At 39.4% G+C, this 23,389-nt stretch overlaps 2 protein-coding genes across 2 annotated transcripts; one reads left to right on the top strand and one right to left on the bottom strand.

The window, feature by feature from the left end:
* Positions 1 to 300: 300 nt before the first annotated feature.
* foxd7 (forkhead box D7) lies at positions 301 to 1,227 on the top strand (the record flags this gene model as incomplete). Its single annotated transcript, XM_079455879.1, has 1 exon — positions 301 to 1,227. The coding sequence occupies one exon, from the start codon at positions 301 to 303 to the stop codon at positions 1,225 to 1,227; it is 927 nt and encodes a 308-aa protein (XP_079312005.1).
* Positions 1,228 to 18,823: 17,596 nt separating this feature from the next.
* Positions 18,824 to 22,712, bottom strand: LOC306893663 (GTPase IMAP family member 7). The gene is made up of 4 exons (XM_079455612.1): positions 22,683 to 22,712; positions 22,315 to 22,405; positions 20,787 to 20,938; positions 18,824 to 20,552 (listed from the first exon to the last, which is right to left on the bottom strand). The coding sequence occupies exons 2-4, from the start codon at positions 22,388 to 22,390 to the stop codon at positions 19,758 to 19,760; spliced, it is 1,023 nt and encodes a 340-aa protein (XP_079311738.1). The 5' UTR covers positions 22,391 to 22,405; positions 22,683 to 22,712; the 3' UTR covers positions 18,824 to 19,757.
* Positions 22,713 to 23,389: the final 677 nt, after the last annotated feature.

Here is a 23,389-nt window from a genome sequence, read left to right as displayed (position 1 = left end):
GAACTTCGTCATGAGATCATCGTCATCTGATTCCCCAACAGCTGCAGGAATCCAGTTTCGTTGGAGTGGACGATGGACATTGCTGTGTGCGCAGGTCGCTGAACCTCTTGCGCTTAAATCATGAGGATTTGCGTCCGGCTATATTAAACTTAAGTCTTTTTTTCTTAACTTAAGTAGTGTTTCTTTTAATAAAACACATTTCATGGCGTTCATGTGAACTGGGGAACCGGGACCATCGACTTTTTTCCAAGTATTCCAATTTTCTTGTTTGAACCTAGTTTTCTTCTCCACCTGTGGATTATGACCCTGGACACAGATTTAATGGATGACCTCGTTGTCGACGTGGTAGGTGAAGGTGGCAAGGAATCTGGAGACGATCGTCTGTCTTCTGCATCCGACCACGGGATACACAACTCAACATCCATGTCCGAAAACCAGTCAAGCAACGGAGATAAGGACCACGTACCCCCTTCTATATGTCCGTCGACCTCGAGCAAAAGCACGTCGGTGAAACCGCCCTATTCTTACATTGCCTTGATCACCATGGCCATCCTCCAGAGCCCCAAAAAGCGTCTGACCCTCAGCGAGATCTGTGACTTCATCAGCCATCGGTTCCCGTACTACCGAGAGAAATTCCCAGCTTGGCAGAACTCCATCAGACACAATCTTTCTCTCAACGATTGTTTCGTAAAAATGCCACGGGAACCGGGTAACCCAGGCAAAGGGAATTACTGGACTCTGGATCCAAATTCATCGGACATGTTTGAGAACGGAAGTTTCCTGAGGAGGAGGAAGCGATTTAAACGACACCACTTCAAATTCGGGGTGTTTAAAGACCAGGCGCTTCAGCCGAATGGCTTTCCAAATCTTGGTTACGGCGCGTACAGTCTCAGCGCGTCTTGCGCGCACTTACCGGGTTTGGATATCTACCCGTTCGGCTTCCATCAGCCCGTCGGTGTTCCACCTGTCGGCAGCATTTTACCTGCTCTGTCAACGCTTTTCTCTCGGAACTCTCTCGCCAAGTCTTTTCCACAGTCCCAAACAGTGGCTATAGAGCCTGTTGGGTTAGCCTGTCCGGTGGCTCCGTCCTCTCATTACGCATCTTCGGGACTGTTCAATCCGGTGGGCTTCCCTCGGGTCCTCAGTCTTCAATACGAGTACCAGAAACTGCAGAATCTGCAAGACTTGACCACTAAACACAGACTTTTGGCTAGCGTCGATGACTAGGCGCATGGGAAACATTTAGATTTAAAATATTGTTTCTCAGGAATTTACTTTCTTGTATTCGAAGTCAAGTTAAGCAACTCTGAATGAACGTTGAGTTTTGTTTCTATCTGTAAGGCTTTCTGTTAAATGACAACAATGTTACTGGTGCATGGTATTTTATTGGAATGGTGAAATTCTTATAATTGTAATAATCAAGCTTCGATTTATTGAACTATTTAAATGACGACTTTCCTTTTACGTTTTGATGGAAATAAAAATACATTTAAGAAATGTACAATAAATGTGAATACTGATTTCTAATGTGTGGGCAACGTGGCATTTCATTCTTAATTTAAATAATTTAATCAAACGTCACATGTCGGTACTTTCCTACTTGATTTTAGTATAAATGTTTGTTGTTGTTTTTTCCATTTTCACAAAACCTCTAGTGTCATTTAGACATTTTAATTCAGAATTTTAATAACACGATCATGCCAATATTTTTATGAACGCTCCGAAGGAAACCATATGATTGGAATGTTTTTTTCACTGAAGCCTATTTATTATTATTTACTTATATATGATCAGGATATAGGAATTGATATAAACCACATCAACATTATAAAGACCATCAGCTACAGCAAATTAGAAGCTCGGTTTATTGTTTTAACTTTGCTGGCCGGAAATGATCAAACTTGTCTGTCTTAAATGGGCAATGCAAATATACAGCAGGGCAGAGGATCTTATGTTAACTTTATACATGTTATTCTCCAAACACTTTAGTGCATTATATTAAGTTAGAATAAAACGTAGGCCAGAGGTTTTATACGTTTTATGTTTTGTAATGTGATTAAAACCATGCTGGCCTGGACCATGCGAGTTGTGGCACATCTTTTGTCATGGTCCATTCAAATGTTATATGAATGCATATTCAACCAAATATTCATTTATTAAGGTGACCTCAGGAATTTGTCATTCTCTAAAAATAACATATTGATCTAACAATATTCTGCATTTTGCGGGTGGATGTCCGCGTGTTTTGCCATTTCTGAGGAAAATACACCACACCGATTTACTATTGATGTACGTTCTTACTAAAATATACAGATTTAATTTGTACAGAGTACACTTGTGTATTTTACAATTGATCCACATTCTTCTGATTTATGAGTTGAGACACTGAGATGGGAAACACTGATGATCGGAAAAGAAAAATCCCACCTGAAGGTCTTGAGTCATGAGTCATTAAGATGAGTTAAACGCAGATTTTTTTATATATTCTGTGAGAATATCATAAATATCCAGAGCACCAACTGTGTGCACCAATAATACTGGGTGTATTGATGACACAGCTCAGGTAGATATATCTAAAACGTCACAGTTGCCTTAAACATATTAGACTCTGTTCTGGGTTATATGGACTGCATAATATAAAGCATTTCATATTTAATAGAAAAACTTGTTTATTTATAAAGACTTCAACTTTTGGCACTTTGCAAGTTTACGAGAACATTTTTACAATTTTAGTACAACATTTAGACCTTTACTTAAATTTTCTTTAAGTGTATTTATAGTAGGGGACACTTCGTTGTTGCAAAATAAATAAAGCCTAAATGAAACAAACACATTTTGATCATAAATCCGTATAGCAAACACCAAAAATGACATCAGCATCAAGATTTATTTGAATAAAAAATGTTAAACACATACATTGATAATTAATTGAATAAAAGGTCAATGCAAAGCAATTCTCTGAGATGAAACGGATGGTTGTATCTGCCCCCACATTATGTTGGATCATCTTCCCAATGGCATTGGAAAATTTGGCTCGATATACATAACGGCTGTGTTTGTTATGAGTTTAAGTCTTTTTTTATGAATAAAACAACTACAAGATCAGTCCCGGGTGGTTGGTGGTCGCATCACTGTGGGATCAATCTGTGTTTTCTTTTTCGTGTCAATAAAATGCCAGAAATCTGTTGTCGCCAGGGACACGAATTCAAGGAAAGGATTCATTTGTGTCTGTAAATATTTTGAAACACACCAAATTCGCCTGTAGGTTTAGCATGTGTTCAGAGACTTCCAATAGCAATATTGAGCTTGGATTGCAGGCAACATACAAAAATAAAATGGACTTGAAATGACCAAAAGGTGAGTTAGACCGGTGGACAAAAATAACTTCTACTGAACCTTTCCATTCATTTCCTGTTAGGGAAGAAAAACGTTTGAATGTTCCAGTCAAACTTTGTTACTTACGTGCATATGCCTGGAAAAAATATGAAAATGCACGAAGCCAATTGATTTATGAGTATAAAGGCACTGAACTAAGGTTTAGGCTTTTTCTTATAAAAAAGTTAATTTAATAAAAATATGTTAAGTCGGGAAAGAAATCGCCGCACCTGACAAAACACAATGAGACAGCAAAAGTGTAAATGTGCACAGCTGTTTTAGGATCACCCACATACTCATGATGGAAAGATTTTGCTGGTGGCTTTGAATAATAGCCTCTATTTATCTGCGTCCCAACAGAGTTAAAAGTATTTATCTATACAAAACCCATCATAACCAAACCCACTTTGTTCTTCGAGACAATCGTCTATTCCTGCATCTGAACGACCTTCCGCGCCGCATAAAATCGGTTTTAATTCATGGAAAGACAGAAATAATAATAAAGCATTTGCGGTCTGAAATTGAATACGTCATCTGTGAAAACTTCCCCTCGCGCTTCATCAGCGTCACGTCAGGCATGTTAATGATATTGAGATTGTGATGAACTGCGTAATATACGTGACGCCCCTCCAGCATCCATACGCGTGAGGTTTATTATCGATCATTCATATTTCAGCACTTTGGAGATGTGATACTTTTACAAGGGAGAAATCGTGCAGATTTGGTTTAAACGTCTCCTGACCGGAGTCGTACCCGCGATGCGCTTTCCTCGTGCCAAACTAAACAGGATGGTTAAAATCGTTCCCGAAAGCCTGTGGCACCTCGTTCGGGGTTCCTGCTCCCTTGTCCCATGTAAAACAAAGACACGGGGCTGCTGAGGTGCTCTGTGGGATATCCTATTCCTTCCAAGCTGCTTCCTGAGAAGGAACATTTGATTCCCTCACAATTTCCCTGCGTTTGAGCTGCAAATGTAATAAATAGTATATTCAGGTGTTATCAATACGTAAGTAATTATTATAGACCATGTTCAAGTCTCATCTGGGACTATGATTCAGTTTCTAAACAGCACGTGAAACATAAGACCTCACAAAATACTCAAGTAGGCTACAGTGCATGCTTTCCATGGGTACCCATTTGTCTGGTCTGGTTCCAGAGAAAGAAGAAGACAGATACCGACAGAAAAAAAGTGAAAGCTCCTTCTCAGAACCTCCCTTATCCTACAGGATGGCGATAGAGCTCATTTTATAAAGCTGCTAGATTTGTTAAATTAGGCTTATCGAGTCGTTGTTTGTGTTGCTTGATCTTTATCTAAAATGCACGTGGCATTGTTTGTGTAAATGCAAATCATCACGAAAGCCTTAAAAAACATCCCAGCCAAATGCAGACTAATAGGTGGGTCCTTACAAGACCCACTTAAACTCAAGCAGATATTTCTTCATTATGCTTCTTCAAATATAGAAAATAAAATATACTCCTCACATTTTTATGACCACACACACACACACACACACCTTGACGTTTGCTTATTCTGGCTAAACATGTGCCACTCAGCTACTCCATTTGCACTAGATTTGGGTATAAATCTGCACACACCTCCACCCTCCTATTTTCCGGCTTGAGCCCCTCTCTGCCAGCCGCAGTAAAACCAGGCCCTCTGCACACTATTGAGCCCAACTATTTACATAAAGAGAGATCAAAAAGTGTGCATATGCTTGGGTGCGCATGCACACATATGCCAGCGTACCTCGACGTGTGTGTGGAAGTGTGCGTATTGCCCCAACCCGGCTGGTTTCTTTGCCAAAATCAATTTGCCAGTAGATGACAGTGAAATACTGCAGGAAAGCCACCCAGAAGGGGAATGAGGTAACACGTCAGCCATGCTCAACGGGCAGAGCAGATGGACGGAGGGCAATAGGAAAGATGAAGAGAACAAAAGTATGAATGGGCTGTAAGGGAGGAGGAGAAATGTAATTAGAATGGCTTAGTATAGCGATGTTGAAAGTGGTACATGGCTGTGTGCTAACCTCCCTGCTGTTTCGATGCAGATGGAGCCCCGATGCCCATGTCTAGTGCATGTACAAGCATAATACTGTATGCTCTCCATAGACCACTTCAGAAGACAGAGTTGATATTTATATGCAATAGTCAAAACCATTAAAATCCCATTTTTTTATATACATATTTTTTCTCTCAAACTTAAAGGTCCAGTGTGTTCTTTTTTTGCAGGATCTATTGACAGAAATGCAATAAAATATACATAACATTGTCGCATAAATGCCTTTTAGCATTAAGTGTTTCTTACCTTAGCATTAGCCATTTCCATCTACATCCACCGAGGGTCCCCTTGCATGAAATTCGCCATGTTGTTTCTACTGTAGCCCAAAAGAACCAACTGCTCTACAGAAGACGTTTTGCAAGTATATTTCTCCTTCAGCAAAGAAATGAAAATGTGGCGACACCTTAGTCCTGTGAGAGCCGTCCTGGTGCTTCGAAATGGAGGGGTGGAGTGAGCCGTTGGTTGCAATTTGCAAACCCGACCACTAGATGCCACTAAATTTCAAACACTGGACCTTTAACCAGTAAGGTGAAGAAAGATAAGCTCATCAAACCGCGTGGGATGGGATATTTGTTTATGGAAAAAGTATTATTTTTGTAAACTGAAAAAATCTGAATAATGAATCAAGAAAATGTGAACATGCAATAGTTGAATAGTACATGCAATATGCTAGTAAGCTATTCTGACCATAAATGTAGGCATTCTCTTAGCATGCATGGCATTGAAGAAGAAAGCTTTGCAACGAAAATGTAATCTCTTCCCAAATAGTCTTGCTGTGTAAAACAACACAACATTTATCTAAATAAAAAAGATTGACTACCCACATTTAAACCTCCCTTCACCACACAATTAACTGATTTCTTTGCGAATAAGCTTAAAATCTGCCGTTGTGTAATCAGGAAGGGAAAAGGAAGTACAATTAACATATGGGTCAGAGGGTGCAGAAGCGGGTCAATGTGTGTCCCATTCTCTGGTTACCACCGCAGTGTTTTTTCAACACTGATTATGCTTATGTAGTGATGGCCAGGCTGCCTATGGTCAGTCAGGTGGTTCTCCAAGACCTGCAAACAGAAAGGAACAGAAAAGTGTCGCTACGGCAACTACAGGAGGTTTGGAGTGTGGACCACCAGCAGCGATCTAGGATGAATCTGCATCCTAAACCCACCTATCTCTCAATGGTATGGTATGATTTTTCACTTTTTACCATTTACATCCAAAATGGTGTAGATAAATGTGGACCTAGACTTTGAAAAAGCATTGGAACCAGTCGTGGAAGGAATAAATCATGATTTGGCACGAGCCGTCGTACACGGTGGACGCAGGGCCAAACCTCACGCTTTGTATCGGGAGGAGTAAAACTCCTTAATCCAATCGAGGAACCTCAATGAAAGCCGGAGAATATTTGGTGTAAAACATCTCGTCTCTGGTACAATTAGTCTGAAGTCCCCAAACCTGAAAATGTCTGTTTCCCATCAAAGTGCGATATTAATACGACGCTCTCTCTCTCCGTGACCTCACTGAGATGAAACATTACACCGCGTTTTAACAAATTGATTGCTGCGAATATCAGCAAATGCACGAAATGCCAAACGCCACCCTGCCACCCAAACCGTCAACTGGGCACTTCATCTCACTGCCGCCTGCCTTGGTGGTCTCTAGTGTAAGCTATATTTTACCCTCGCCTTTCTTTTTCTCGTTTTTTATAGCAAACAGAAAATTGTTCCTAATTCGCTGTTGCTAGAGGGGGGTAATTTGCGGCTTTTGGCAGAGTGTCACAAGCCCCAAATTCGAAAAAGCTGCTGTGGGGAAGCTGTTTTTTACAGGCGAGCAGGACAAGTTTTGGCACTGTGGGAGACAATCGCTTTTATGCGTCGAGGAAAAAACTGAATTAAGGAAAAGGAAGCGGTGGAACTAAACAAGGCTGTATTGATCTCTGGGGGAAGAAGTTTCCCTTGTCTAACATAGTTATCTCTTATTTTATTTGTCTCTTTAGTACTTTGAACAGGCTTTCAGCGCCGACACGATCTCGACGTTTCCATTAAGATCAAGATCAAGAACACATGGGTAACAATATTAAAGCTCTTAAAAACATATTTAAATATAAATGTACCTGCATTTAAAAACCGTTTGCATTTGGTCCTCTCCATCGCATCCGTATCAGTTTCTCTCATTCTCTCACTCTTCGGGGACGGCTGAAGCATTTCAGCGATGGTTTTTCCCTCTCACAACACCGCGTCATTACCCTGGGTGTTTAAATACTTAAAGAAGTTTAAAGAGCAGAGGGGAAAAAAAAGAGGGTTGTACATTAACTCCGCATTACCCGAAGGCACAGTAAAATGTGCACCCGGAGCAAAAACGGGAATAAATAAACCAGGCCTTGTCAAGAGATCTGGAACAGTTTTGAGGGGGATGCGAAAGCCACCCTGTTGAAATTTGCAGCACTTGGAGGGGGTCTGCTGTGGACTACGAAACCCTTAACACCAGTTGCTATGTGCCAATCACTAATGATGTTGGGTGCTTTGCCCACGGAGCCAAAGTAGCAAAGTGTTTAAGTCCTAATAACTCATTTTGTTGAATGACACAACGCAGTTGCCATTCGGAATGGGAACACCGACATCTTTGGAGGTCTCACAGCTGCAAAGAACGCATAGGCACAGTCAAAAGTTGAGGATGCTTGAACGTAGACTAAGTCTAAATTAAACACGACTTGACTGATACTTTTAACACTTCACGTTTAAACATTACGCATTTTGTTTAAGAGTTCGCAGTTAATCCTCAGACACATTAAATAAAGCCTCTAAAATGTCAAAACAATAGCAACTGCTTGTTGCCCCCCACACCCGTCAAACATCTGTTTTCCTTTTCTTTTGAAGGGGGGGGGAGAAAGTAAATCAACACTATAGTAAATAATAGCTTTAGTCTTGTTTTACCCTACTTAAGTTTTGTTCTACATTTGGGGCGGCCCACAATAAAGCCCTTCTGATTGATGGAAACTCAGGAGGACAGCGCAGGTGTTGCGTGGGATAGATCGCTCAAATGCCAAATCGAGCCGAGCTTGTTTCTCTCGGATTGAGATGGATGGAAAACAGCATTCCGTGAGTTTGCATGAAAGACCGAGGGAGCTGCACTTGACAGGCAAGAAGACGACACTGCCCTGCTGAACCAAAGGTGAAAGTTTGACCTTCTTATCTGACTATTAGGTTTGCCTGAGAGGATGTGCGGAGGAGTGAAGACCCGGGCGCTGTAAAATATGTGTTAAGTGTTCCACGTATCACGTGTATATCATTTAACACTTTTTTTTGCAATATCCAAACTGGACAGAAGTCTAGTGAAGCTATTTTAAATCCCCAGAAGTGGGTGGATGTACCGGGCGTGTTTTTCCATAGCAAGCCCTATTATTGCAGGATTATTTAGAAACCGAAAACAGATTTGAACTGCATGCATAACTCATCCTGTAGTGTTTGTGCCGCGGACATTAAGGATACTGACAGCCGAGCGGCTTGTTGATAAAAGCGAGCTAATGCTTCTCCGAGCAATCCGACTTTCGCCAGGTGAACGGTAAAAAATCCCATAAATTTACAAAGGAGGAAGCCGGGTTAAGATAAGGACTTGCACATAACAGAGACCTCTGGAAAGCTCTTTTGACAAGGACCAGAAAGCAAACACCTATCAATCACTCAAAACACCCTAACAACTACCACGGCATCATAGCAACTGCATTGCAATGCACAATATAATCTAACATGCAAACTTTTCATATTCCATATTGAGTCGGAACAAGTTCAGCTTGATTTCGCATTTCATAGATGGATGGATGACATTTACATTTAATCATTAAGCAGACGCTTTTATCCAAAGCAACTTATAAAGAGTAAGGAGTACAGGAGCAATAATACAATAGGTGCTCATATAAAGTTTCAACAAAAGTCAGACCGCTACCTATTGAGAGAAAGGGTATGTTAAGTGTACATAAAAACACTTGTGTGTCAAGCATTCACAGAAGAGATGAGTTTGTGAGAGATGTGGTTGACCGGAGAGAGTTAGGAAGAATGTTCCACCAGGAAGAAGTGAGCGTGAAAGCGATTTACTGCCCTTATGAGAAGGCAAATTAACTTATTTTGTATTAGTGTTCAAGTAGCAAAAGAAGTCGAAATTTACTTTCGGTCTTTCGGTGTTTACCTGTCCTGGACCCTAAAGTGATTTAAAATAATTTGTTCCATCTCCATATACACTTCAAATACACGAAACTAAGACCATCTATATTTCGACACATACAAGATATTTCTTTTGCACATGCACGTTTAATGTACATTAAACGTTTTTCTTTATAGTAAAGTTTTTCTGAAGTGTAGCATAAATCTGTCTCTTGTCTGATGTTCGCAAATCAAAGAAGAACCGAATTCCATCATGGCTCACCTCCTCTCCTCCTTTTCAGCCTTCCCTCCTTTTCCACCCCCCTCGGGGAGGTAAAACCCAGACCTGAACCAAACTCTCGCTCTTATTTAAGGGGGTCAGGTCGTGCTTATCGTCCTCTGGAGAGCTGTAAAGCGGCCGTGCTCGTGTTTTCACGGCGCGCCTCTGGATGAGTTGCGGCGCGTGAAAGGCTCGCGCTGCGGGCCCTCGGGGGTCTCGCGTGCAGTTAAAATGAAACAGTGGCGGTGAAAAGAAAATAAAGACTTCTGCGCTGCAACACCTTCTGACCACTGCACTCCAGTGAACCTGTTCAGGTCTGGGGGGACAAAAGACCCCATTTTAACAGTTTTTTCCTTGTTTGAGTCGCAGTGCACGCTGGGAAAAACCATTTACTTAACTAATGATTTGGTAACACTTTTAATGTAAATTATTCACTTATTTCCTAAATATCCTAAATCTAATTTGTGTGGAAAAGTCTGATAGACTTTTATTGTGTCGATCTATTACATCATATTATTATTTAATAGATATTGTAATATAATTATTTATGTAATTAATTAACCTACAATCAAAACGGTCTTAATATAAATTTAATAGCCTAAGTAGGCTACTTTTATTTCATGTGATGTGAATTTTATGACCGCTGAATACTTGACAGACAAATGAAAATAATAGTAATTATATAAACCTCTCTTCTCTCAACAGATATTGTTCTGGCTTTTGTTGAAACTAGTAACTTTGTATTAGCACCTATTGCTCTTTTACGACATCGCTTATTGCTCCCCGAACTCTTTGTAAGTCGCTTTGGATAAAAGCGTCTGCAAAATGACTAAATGTAAATGATGTGTCATTTGAACATCTCTAAACCTTTTAGTTTAGCCGCATGTAAAAAAGTATTTATTTAAAACATTATGCACATGCAAGAGAAAAGACACGAGTCGGTTTCTGGAAAATCTTCCAATTCAAATAAAAGTCTAGTCCATGGTATCTCTGGTGGTCTTTTGAGATACGATGGTGGGTCTGCAAAAAGCAACCCACGCCATTTTATGGGGGAAAAGTGACTTAAAATTATAGCCGGGGATAGGAACATTACGTTTGCAGGCAGCATTTAAAACTCAATTCACTCTTTGGAATTAGCTTAAAAACTCCTCACAACTATTCAGTCTTATTATGCAATAATGAACAATGTAAAACATCTGGAAAATACCTAAATTGCACATTAGTATCGAGGGACAAAAAACTGCATATTAGAGAATTTGAGCGTTGAGTTTACGCCTATGAATAAAATAAATAAATAACAATAATATATAAAGATTTGGGGCATATTATTTTTCTTTTCCCCATTTAAAGGAAACGAATGTTGCACGAATCAGTAGATCCATGCACAGAGAAATATGGATATGGAGAAAGGCTTGACGAAGAGCGTGGGTTGGTTAGGAGTGTGGACATAAGCTGTGAAGAAAATAAATTTATGTGGTGAGGAATGGGAAGGTGGTCAGGGAATGAGTACACGAGAAGAGAGGGAGGTGTGGAAAAGGGGGTTGAGATAGCGCGGATTGGGAGAAAGTGAATGTTTGAATAGAAGAGGGAAAAGTCACGCTAATTTATACTCCACTAATTGGAACCAGGACAGACTTTGCACCTGAGATGCATTCCACAAAACCTCACCACGGGAGAGTGACCGGGGGTCTCGGGGTCAGTCTATGCGAAAAAGAATACGTGTCTGTTTGAGCGGTGTACGGTGTGTAAGCAAAGTCAGAGGTCAGAGGTTTTTGGCGTGGATCACAGCGAGCAAAGGTCGGCATCAATGGTGTCTTTGTTATCTGGGAGTCTCACCTCCATAACTACAGGTCTGACGTGACGGTTCGCTTGTGTCAGGAACGGTTCCTTTGTGACAGTCGCACGGTTACTCAGAGCCAGACCACCCTGACTTTCACACTCTTAAAGTTCCTCCAATCAGAAAAATCTGGAGCGTGCAGTATAGTGGCAGATGGACGCCATCATACTAAAATTCTCACTCAAACATGGATGTCGACGTCATGAAGCAGATTACCAGATGTTACGCGTTTATCATAGTACCAGCCCGGCCGATTGAAATGAAGTGGCAGGTCTTTGCATCTCTCCGGCACAGTTTTGCCAACTTTGCTTTCTTCTGGCATTTCAATGTCGACTGTCGCTTTGATCGAGCGTCTGATAGCAATTTAAGCCGATGTGTCAATGATAGTCCGCTATGGTGATGATACGCCTCTTATCGTGGCTAAAGTTACAATCTGTCATGTAGGCTTAAAGCTTTTTATATTCCTCATTCGGTCTAATGTCTCACACGCACTTATCTATTACTAGAACCACTGAGGATGTCTGTGAACGGACGCACTGGATATGAGGAAATCTGACTTCCCTACAAAAATAAAAACATAAGCCGGGATTGAAAAATGGCGACTGAAGTCCGACATATGGAGAGCATATTTGTTGCAAGCTTTCTTCGCCTTTTTTTTGGAAATTGTAACAAGTATTCAGATGTGGCGGCGGCGGGGGGTGTTTTGTTTCCCTCCGTCAAGAGCCGCATCCCTCAGGAAGTTCAGGACAGGCTTTTGTTCGCGCTCTTTGAAGCTGTCAGGCCACGGCAGACAGCTTGATAGTCTGCATTCGTGAGTTTGAGCATTGCGTTCGCTTCATTAGCGGTTTCCACACAGACTTCGAATCCCTGTGATTTTTTCCTCTCATGTGTCTATTTTGAGCGAGCAACTCACGGAGCATCAAAGAAGCCGCAGCGCTTCTGCTTATCCCGCCTTTATGGAGCACGCACGCAAACATGCTTGTTTTTTCCGTGTTCTTCCACTTGAGCATGACTGGGCATTATGATTATAGATGAAATGAAAACAATGTGTGATATCCTCGAGACCAGTGGACAGACAGAAATCTGAATACATCAGAAATCCGGATATATGGAGCCATGTGCTTGTTGTCTCATAGGTGGCACATACAGACTTCTCTGACTAAGAACTTATCATGAACATAGCATGCAGAGTTAAGTCTAGGTTTTTTTTGGACACATGAGGTAAGAAATAAACCATGTGACCACCCAAAATGTAATAAAAATTCCACATATAAATGTAGTAAAAAAAAAATTCTATTCTGTTTTATCATTATTAGCACTTTCTGTCATAAAAGTGAAACAGCATTTATGAAACGTCCTATGAATAGATACCCCTTAGCAAATGACCGCTATCTCTGTTTTCTATTTCTCTCTCTCTCTCTCTCTCTGTTGCTGGATTCATCCTTTAAAAACCACATCAGTCCAAATCAGAGGTCTGGCCCGTGGGCCCAACAACATACTGCCTTTCATTTGAGATTTGAGATGAAGGACATAACTTTCTCTTTTTCTCTTTTACTTAACTTTCTCTTTTTTTCATGGGTAATGTGGGTAATGCGTTTTCTTGGGCTTTTTCATTCAATTGAAGATTAATTTACGCAAAAAATGAAATGTTGTTCCGAAAGCCACATACTGTTTTTTTGTGTGAAGCACAAAAGAAGATTCTTAGATTATTTTCCAGTTAATAATTTAAAGACCACACAAGTATTTGGTTTGAATGTAGAGGAAATGTTATTTGCACAAAGTTTGCTCTTCCGTAACTTGAGATTTTAAAGAGTCTCGGTGTTGTTTCAAGTAGCCTATCGGTTCAAGTCTCACATGTTTTACTTTGGAGGAAAAAAAATGACGCAGTCGTCAAAAAAAGGATGGGGGTGTAAAAATGAAGATTGGAGAGGTAAAATAATGTGGATTTGGGCCCATTTGATTAAAAATGTGAGAGTTCATATTGAGATCTTCAATATTGTTGACTTTTGCAGACTTGGAAAATCTGAGTTTAGTTTGTGACATTGTGAGATCTCCTCTGAAACTCTTCTTTGGAAATGTTTGGCTCTTTTTCTTTGGAGAGCAGAACATCGGAGACTCGGGAGACTTGAGTAAAGGTTTCCATTTGCTCTCCATTTAATCACATGAATGTTGAGGAGATGTAACAGAAAAATCACGGATGAGATCTCTTAAATTTCTCACTCATCTCCTTAAGACATCTCCTTCAAGAATGATAGAATCTTCATATGTTATAGCTGAACCGTGTGAGGCAAAAGCATTCAAACACTGCAGCATTGCTCTCTGCCTTGAAACCAGATGAGTCTCAAGGTCTCGCGTGTGTGTATGTTTTACATTTGAAGAAACACAACAGCACTGAACTTCTGAACACAAGTTCCGAAGTATCTAATAGCCAGAACATCAAAGAAAAATGTGTTTCGCAGACTTTATGTTTTTGTCACTTGAAACTCACGTTTTTTTTGCTTTACTTCTTTTGAATGTGTCGACATGTGCTAGATGTTGTAACGCCAACGAGAATCCCTGTCATTGAATCCATCAGAAAACAAAGACGGCTTTATGTGTTGTAATTTCTGAATTAACAATTCAGTCTCTCGTGGGTCTGACTCAACTAACAATGGGGTACGAGCTACGTGTCCCGACAGAACCGACTCTTCCATTACACACTCGTGTGGTTGGCCAGGATTAAGCCCCTGATCCGCTGTATTGGACAGGAGCAATCCTGGTCAAGTCTGTGTTGTATTTATTCATCCTTGAAGCGGAATCCAGAACTCACGCTGTGTCTGGTAATGGGAGGAACAGTATGCTTGCTTTGGCTTGACCCTGAGCCGCGTTCAGACCGCAGAGCGGTGTCCATTACAAAGAGCTGCGATCTCTCCACGGTATTTTCAAACACTTCCCGCAGGCCTTCACTTCAAACGCAGGCCACGCCCACCCAGCGGCAGCGGCATGTCAGTTAGTTAGGCCCACACAATTAATCAATTAGGGCCCTGCGTGGAGATCACCGAGGCCCCCGTCCCGCTGTGTTTTGAGGGAAAGGATTATTAGTACTCACTTTAAGATCTCTCAAGGCTAAATTTGGGGGAGGGGACTGTGGTAATCCGGGCTTTAAAAACATTCCCCTTTTCTAAATTCAGAGGTTCTAATATAATATAGAAACATCTAATACAGCCGTGGAAAAATGAAGAGACCGTTCCAAATGTTCATTTAATCAGCATTTCTAGATGTATCGGTCATTCCAGTCCGGTGTCTGTTGAATTTCGACAAAATCAAACCTCAGGAGTGTCATAAAGTCATCCACTGAGACTGACAGAATGACACATGAAAATGTCAAATAATATTTGTTTCACTTTTCCTAAATACACGTACAAGTATTACAGTTGTATTGCTTAAAAGTGAATATGAGTTTATTTGAGGACTGAAAGAATAAACGTTTTTTATGACCTGTTTCTTCAGTTTTTAGTTTGAAATCTTTGAGAAATATTGTTAGTAGTTCACAGAATGAAAAAGATGAGAAATTATCATTTTACCTTATAAATGCCTATGAATAGTAGAATCCCATGAGGTTCCAGGAGATGCTTTGTAAACTCCGATCAATTCTGACCTCGTGCTGGCTGCTTTTATTCATCCTAATATTTTTAGTACGTTTATTTTGTATTATTACAATTATATATTTCTGCATTAACATCATCTCAAACAATATATTTAAGCATAAAGCTAGAGATATTTATATATGATTTCTATTTTGATTTCTAAAAAGCATTTTTTCAATTGAAAGACTGGATTGTAAAATCTATGCATAAAAGTCGATTATCATAATGTCATACTGCCAAAAGTAAAACTTTAAAAGTCCAAGTTATGTTGAGAACACATGCCGAATAGCTTGGCCTCAGTTGTGTTCACAAACGCAATAAATAAACACCACGATTTAATGCACTGAAACATTGCCAGTGCCTCATAAACGTTAACAGTTTGATTGTGCGTGTGTATGAAAAAACAAGCTCTCAGCGTGCTATTACGAAAGCAAACTTGTGTGTGTCCTTTTTATTTTATAAGTTGGCCAGGCCGGTTATGAGCACTTTACAGGTTGCCTGTAAACCACACATGCAAACACAACTTTGAAGCTGTTACACACACATTCTAAACAATCACACACGCGCGCGCTATAGGGAGGAACACGAAAATATAACTAATAGGAAAAAGATGAGGAGACTGCAGGCGGGCGGAGCACTGTCTCTACAGCGCTGGCCACTAGTTTGTTTGAGAAGAATCAAACGTTTCTTTAGTGATTCACTGCTGGTGTGCTTTGGCTAGGATTGTGTAGTTGGACATTCGAAGATCACGGGATCATATAAATCATATCATCCTGAAATATAAAATATTGCGATGCTAGATTCATTCAGCCAGTTCATCACCCATGTATTTAAAACCTACGATTCCTGGAACACAGAAAAATATATTTTGAGAAATGTCTCAGTGGTTTTGTGTCCATACACTGGAAGTCAATGAGGTTCAGTGTTTTTGGTTACCAACAGTCTTCTTTTGTGTTGTGCAGAAGAAAGAAAGTCATGCAGGTTTAAAATGACGTAAGGGAGTTAACATTGTTGGGTAAATTTCAATTCAATAACTACACAATGATCATGTTACAACTGCAAATACTGTACAAAATAGGTGAATCTATAATAGAAAACAAACAGCCAAAAGAGGATATGTAACCCTTGGGAACCAAATGTCATCTTGTTTATTCCCCAACTGTTTTCTTTCTCTCTCAAACAAGCCGCAACTAAGAGAGAAATGTTGAGGCGTCTGCAATTTGCTTCTGCTCTTCATTGGGTCGACCACAAGGCCCTTACAACAACATCTCCACTGAGGAGCGAGGAAGCATAATTCATCGTTTCTGTTTTAATGATGGGCCACTTGCGACTCATGCGAGACTTTGCCCGGTGTTACGAATACAAGCACAGATCATTTTGGTGTCAGTTCCCAGGAGCATTGGATCTGTAAAAAAAGAACCAACCACATCACCACAACATTCATGATGGATGCTCACCAGCTTTTGTGTTTTAATATTTTTTTAAAGAAACTATAAGAAAAAAACTTCCACATAGCTAACAGTAGGCCCTAGTTCATTATTTGACTACTTGCAATGTCCTATTGTATTCGTTTTTGGAAAATAAATATTTAATAATCCATATTTGATCACTCAAAAATTGTCATATTAAAATATATTTTGTTATGTTGTATCTATATATTAAAATGCATTTTTTAAAGATTAAGAAATATCAAAGTAAAAAGCTTAAAGAGCTCTGTTAGTGTTCATAAAAAACAACACCTGTGATGTCAAAACATTGTGTTTATATTATTTAGCTTCTAGTGGTTTTCTTTGTGTCCTATTAATCCATAGTCTCCTCCTTCCCATTCTTTCCATTGCTCCTGATGCACCTCTCCAACGTTTCCCCTTATTTTCTCATCGCTTTGTCGTCTTCCAGACGCATGTCCAATAGGACAGAATAATATTTGGACAGGTGTTCCTTTTTAAACACGTTACGTGCAAGTCCAAGTACGCAGGGGAGCGCACTTCATCATTCCTGCGCACTAGAGATATATGTGAGGTTAAAGTATACACCGCCCTGAGTCATGGCCGGGTTTTCTATACTGTAATCTATATACCACTACATCCGTAATCCCTGACAATAAAAATCTGTTTAGCACCAATTTTCCTTTATTTTTAAATGTTTCTTTTTTCCTGTTTCAAACAACTGCAAAGGGCACATCTGGAAAACAGATGCGCATCCCCCAGCAAGCGCATTACCCCTCACTCCACGTTTATTCACTTCTTTTGCTGTCTCTCTCTCTCTCTCTCTCTCTCTCTCTCTCTCTCGAGGCAGACCACCCACATACGGAAACGCCTTGCTGTACCGAAGGCAGAAATACAGAGACGGGTTTTTTTGATGGATAGCTTTAGCAGACTATCACTTATGTCATTGTCAAAACCAGAAACCTGCTCTTGCAAAATGGAGTGAGAGTGAGATATCTCTGTATTTGTCAGTCTGGTGTCTTTTTCCCGTGACATAAAACCTTTTCACATTATGTATTAACAGATTCTGTTCTCCTGTGGTTTCTAAAATACGAACAGATTAGTTTTCTAGGGAATCTTCGTTTTTAGCTTTTTTCTGTTAAAACTGATAAAATATACTCATACAGTCATATGATGCATGGACATACAGTAACACAATATCCATAAAAAAAGGGATTAGTTCAGCCATGTCCTTTCAGCCTACAAGCACACTTTTATGCAATGCATTGAACATTTTAAAAGGCCAATAATAATAATAAATATACTCTGCATAAATAAATAAAAAAGACATATTTAAGCATAGGCCTACTTTACGTATGCAACATGTATTGTTAATAAAATTAAAATACTATTTTACAAAGAAATTATAGAATTGAATTCATGCACAAAAGACCCTAACGTGCATGAGTGTATGTGGGATATATAAATTTTGAAATTATATTATATTTAATTAAAGAAAGTGTGTGTATAAAGAAAACACAGAGCACATTGTTAGTAAATATTTCCATCAGACTGCTTTATTTTCATACTCCAGAAACAGCTGCGGAAACATTTGATCTTCGAAACAATAAACGGACAAAGTTGCACATCGAAGAAAACAGAGTATATGAAAGCTATTATACTCATCATCACTTTGAAGGATGTCTGGAAATCTGGAGCGTGTATTTGCTCCTGCAGCTGTGTTTTAATACAAACATTGTTATGTACATAGACATTGAATTATTCAGACAGTCTGCAAACAAACAGACTTTGCAGTGTGTCTCAAGCTGAAATATCAAGTCAAAGAAAACAAGGTGCTTTTCATTTAGTAGTAATGTTGATCGTGAGCTTCACAATAAAGTTTTGTAACAGTGTTCAAGATAAAGTTTTGCAGCAGTGTTTAAAATAACTTTACAATGTTAAAACCCCAAACTTCAATCTGGCTTTTGCTTGCGAATACTGTATATAATATAATATATATATATATATATATATATATATATATATATATATATATATATATATATATATATATATATATATATATATATATATACAGAAGACAAAATGCTTTAGTTCCAAATCGCCTGTCTTATGAAAGACACATCTAACCTCTTATCTGTGGTCAGCTGACTTGTTTATATATAAGCCTTAACCCTGACACGTTTGGAACTACTTCATAAATACTCTCACAGATCAATAGTTAATACGTTCAAATAGATTCTCTTATATCGCTCATTGCTCCCTGAATTCTTTGTAAGTCGCTTTGGATAAAAGCATCTGCTAAATGTAAATGAAAATGTAGATGTCATGTCATGCAACTTGCACCAGTATTTCAGACAACTAAATTTGGGTTTCTCATAAAATTCTAAACTTTTCTAATCTGATCTTGACCTAACCGGCTCAAAATGAATGTGGTAAAAATATAAACTGTGCATGTCATCTAGCTGGACCAAATAATGAAGAAAATGGTTGTTCCACCAAGCTGAAATCGCATCAATACAGAGTAGTTCTCAATATAATTTATATACTTCTCTTTGAATTACATTTTAGTTTTGATGTCGTTCCTATTATACTAAAATGTGGAAAACAATTTAATAATAAAGAATGAGCAATTGACTTGACAACAAATATGTATTCAGCATTATTTAATGGTGGTCAATGACTTGGACGTAAAGGGATAGTTCACCCACAAACAAAATACTTTCATCGTGTACTCAATCTGATGTCATTTCACACCTGTATGACTTTCATTCTTCTGCAGAACACAAAAGAAGATATTTAGAAAAATGTTGGCGACTAAACAACATGTGTGAATACAAATACACTTAAACATTTCTCAAAATATCTTTTTTTGTGTTTCTTGTGTTTCACAAAAGGAAACGTCACATACAACATGTGAATAAAGGATGACAGAATCTTGTTTTAGGGTGAACCATCCCTTAACTAACAAAAGTTAAAATAGGCTTTTACCGAGTTTTAAGCACTTAGGTTTTTTTTTGTTTCCGTCTACCCATCTCTGTAGCCACGGAGCCAACAGTTGCCCCCATGGCCCCTCCTAGGGGTCCCCCGACAAACAAACCCACAAACGACCCCAGTAAAGTGCTGCCCCTCACCATGTTCGGGAGCCAAAGGAGCCACCCTGCCACACTGTCCCACAACCAGCGAATTAACGAAGTGTTCGGGGCAGAGACACACAGATCTGAGATGCCCTCAACCGTCAGATCGTCCACTTTTCTCTCCGCTTCAGCCCTGATTTTCTCCGCATCCGTATCGTCCTCTCCCCTTTCTCTTCTGCTTCTCAAGATCTCCTGCTCTTTTTCTCGCACTCTCCTATCTGCCTCCTGCAACAGGGGGCAGGTGTAAAACTCTGTCCCGGATTCTTTCACCATCTGCTCCACCTTTTCAAAAAGCTCCTTCACGCTCTCCTCTGCGTTCGTTCCGACTGTCATCGGGTGATGCCGGCCCCCACACTTCTGTACCAGCTCTAGCAGATCCGCTCGTTGGGTATTGAGATACTCATCCAGAGACACGTCTTCAGATAGTCGGTCCATGTGAGTGTAGAGAACCATTGCGTGTTTACCAACGGCTTCAGGACCAAACACTTTTTCTATGGTCTCCAAAATCTGGAGCTCCAGGTTACTGGGGCGGTGTACAGGGACGCAGAGGAGGAATGCGTGGGGACCCGGGGTTGAAAAAGCAGCGCAGAGTGAGAACTGGCGACGGACATCTTCAGCCGAGCGCTCTATGCACAGACACTCGGGTGTATCCACCACAGTCACCTGTGTACAAAAAAAACCTGTTCAATTAAAAGAGTACCTATGAATTATAAAACAATCCACTTCTGAATAAGACTTAAATTTAAATGATCAAAGTAATTCAATATGTGCAGTAAACATATTATTCAAACGGTAACAATAATGGTATTCTGTGATTGGAAATCAAATGTAGAATTCTTTAAAAGGACTGAATATTAAAAGTAAGGAGAAAGAATTTGAAGTGAGACGTTAACCTACCTGTCTTCCTGACACAATCACACGTCTCTTCTGAGAGCCGGCGGTGGCTGTTGTCTCAGGGTCTGTGCCGCAGTCAGACGGGCCGCCCAGGATGGCATCAACCGCTGTGCTTTTCCCAGCACCCGCTGAGCCGAGCAGCACCAACGTCAATGCTGAGACCACAGACAGCAAGGCAGACAGTTATGAAAGACAGACATGAGACACCACTTTTATTTGGACTTTTCTCCAGACAGCATACGATAATATTATAATGTGTTTCAGCTGACTTGAAACAGAGAAAAAGATGAAGGACAAATGCAAGAGAACCTAATCGAGTTTGGATCAATGTGGTTTAATTGTAGAATTATTAAAGATTTGTCACAGTTTCACAATTTTAAAACATGCAGATTTGCACATTTAAAATTGCAAATTAATTCTATGTTATATTTGAGCCATCATTAATGACATAAAAAAACTGTGATTTATTACTTTATAGCATAGTATTTTAATGTTATAATTAAGTAGCCTACCATATCTACTTACAGTAAATAAAGTCTTATATCCTTATTAATTTGTTTACATTAGAGATTGTCTTATTATTTTATTGCTTAAACATAATACAATAAGATCTACAAATGTACTGTTATAACTATTAAAGCGTGAATTTAATGAACATTACTAAAAAGAATGCGTGCATGCTTACATTATTTATTTAATAACTTATAATGTGACTAAACTTGCTCTTTATCAAAACATAAAGCGACTCATTTTTATATGAAAGATTAAAGATTTGGAGATATTTGTAAACAAATAATGCAATTCCACACATGGACGCAGTCTAGTCCACATGATACTTTCTAAGCAGTTCAAAGACTAAAATGCACAAAAGTAACAGCAAAACCATCACAAAAAAAAACACACGTTTGCAAGGAACAAAAATGTTGTTATCTATGTAACTGACTAAACTTTTATTATAATAAAAGTGTGTATTACCGTGCTTTTCAGCGAATTGGTCACTATTTGTACTTCCATAGTTTTACTACAACAGTTACAGTGGTAACCTACAGTTCGAATATGGTACATCCACAAGAAAAAAGTAAATGCATGTCGGTATTTACATTTACATTTAGGCGTTTGGCAGACGCTTTTATCCAAAGCGACTTACCCACAACCTGCGTTGATAACGCAATGCTCTCACCACTGAGCTACAGGAAAGCTTTTAAGATCATAATTTATTTGTATTAAATTATTAATTTATTACATTATTTAAGATAATAATTCGAATCGTTTGATTTGCTGGACGCGAACGGAACAGAAATGTACGCAATTAATTGTATCGTGGCGTCCCACAAATTTGAAGCAATGTCGCCACCTGCAGACGAAACGGGTGCGTGACCCCTTTCGCGATATGTGACGTCCTGAGTCGCGCTGTTAACAATGTAAATCTTATTATAACATCATAATAACGTTTTTAACAAAACATTAACAATTAATACAATTGCAATAATCGTTTGCACGTGGATTTGATGCTTTTGAAGTGAATTCAAACCTTTTTCCTGCGGCTCTGTCTGTTCACCGGTGTCTACTAGTCTTTCCGTCTCTTCCTGATAGATGTCACTTGTCATTCTTCCCTCCGTGGTCTGCACTTAAAAGTCAACAACAGAACGTAATTGAGAGATTTTTGTTGGGCTTTACAACTACAATTCATGCAATGAATGTGTGAGCTGCTTTAGTAAACATCAAGAAGAGAAGAAATGGAGGACGTCATTCCTTTCAGATGACTCGGCAGAGCAGTTTCACAAGTCAACCCTCACCGTTCTCCTTCCTATAGCCTAATTCATTACTCGCCTACCATCAGTTTGCCGATCATAACTGATAGCTGCTTTTATAATGTAACGTGTAGACTTAAAATCTTACCTTATAGAGACTATTGTGGTTGTGGGATGATCTGGATTGTTTCTCTGCACTTCCTGTTTGGCACCAGCTCCTGCCATACAGTCAAAGCTCTGTCTGAACATGTGATGCTGTTAGATCACTTCCCCCGTCCTCCTCTTTCAGGGAGGTGTGTCTGCAAATACTTTGCTTTATGAGAGGGTGAAGAAAGGGGTGAAACCATTTTTTATGGTCGTCACAATGCCCCAAGGCATTCTCACTTGGTTTAACTCAATCCTTGAAACACTTGCATCTCTAAAAGCCACAATTTGCAAGCTATTCGTAGAGGGACGGTTCACCCAAAAATGAGAAACGTTCCATCATTTACTCAACCTCAAGTCATTGAAAACACGCATGACTTTCTTTCTTCTGCAAACCACCAAAATATATCATGAAGATGATACGCTGGTTCCCAGACAATTCACCCCGTTGACTTACATTTTATTTGGACACAAAACCATTGGGACATTTTTCGTAATATCTTCTTTTGTGTTCCACATAAAAAAAGTCATATAAAGGTTTCTCATTCTGTTTTTTGGGTGAACTATCCCTTTAACTGGGGAATTAAAGCTGGGTGTGGCACATGTTCAGGTATCATTGCTTTACATAACACATTTAACCATGTACAAAAGCTTAAGTCAGCACATGCACACATTTCAAGCGAAACTTTTGCCCAAAATAAGTGTGTGGGT

Source organism: Barbatula barbatula, assembly GCF_947034865.1.
Source record: "Barbatula barbatula genome assembly, chromosome: 5".
Taxonomy (NCBI): Eukaryota; Metazoa; Chordata; class Actinopteri; order Cypriniformes; family Nemacheilidae; genus Barbatula; species Barbatula barbatula.
This window is presented reverse-complemented; position numbering and strand designations above follow the sequence as displayed.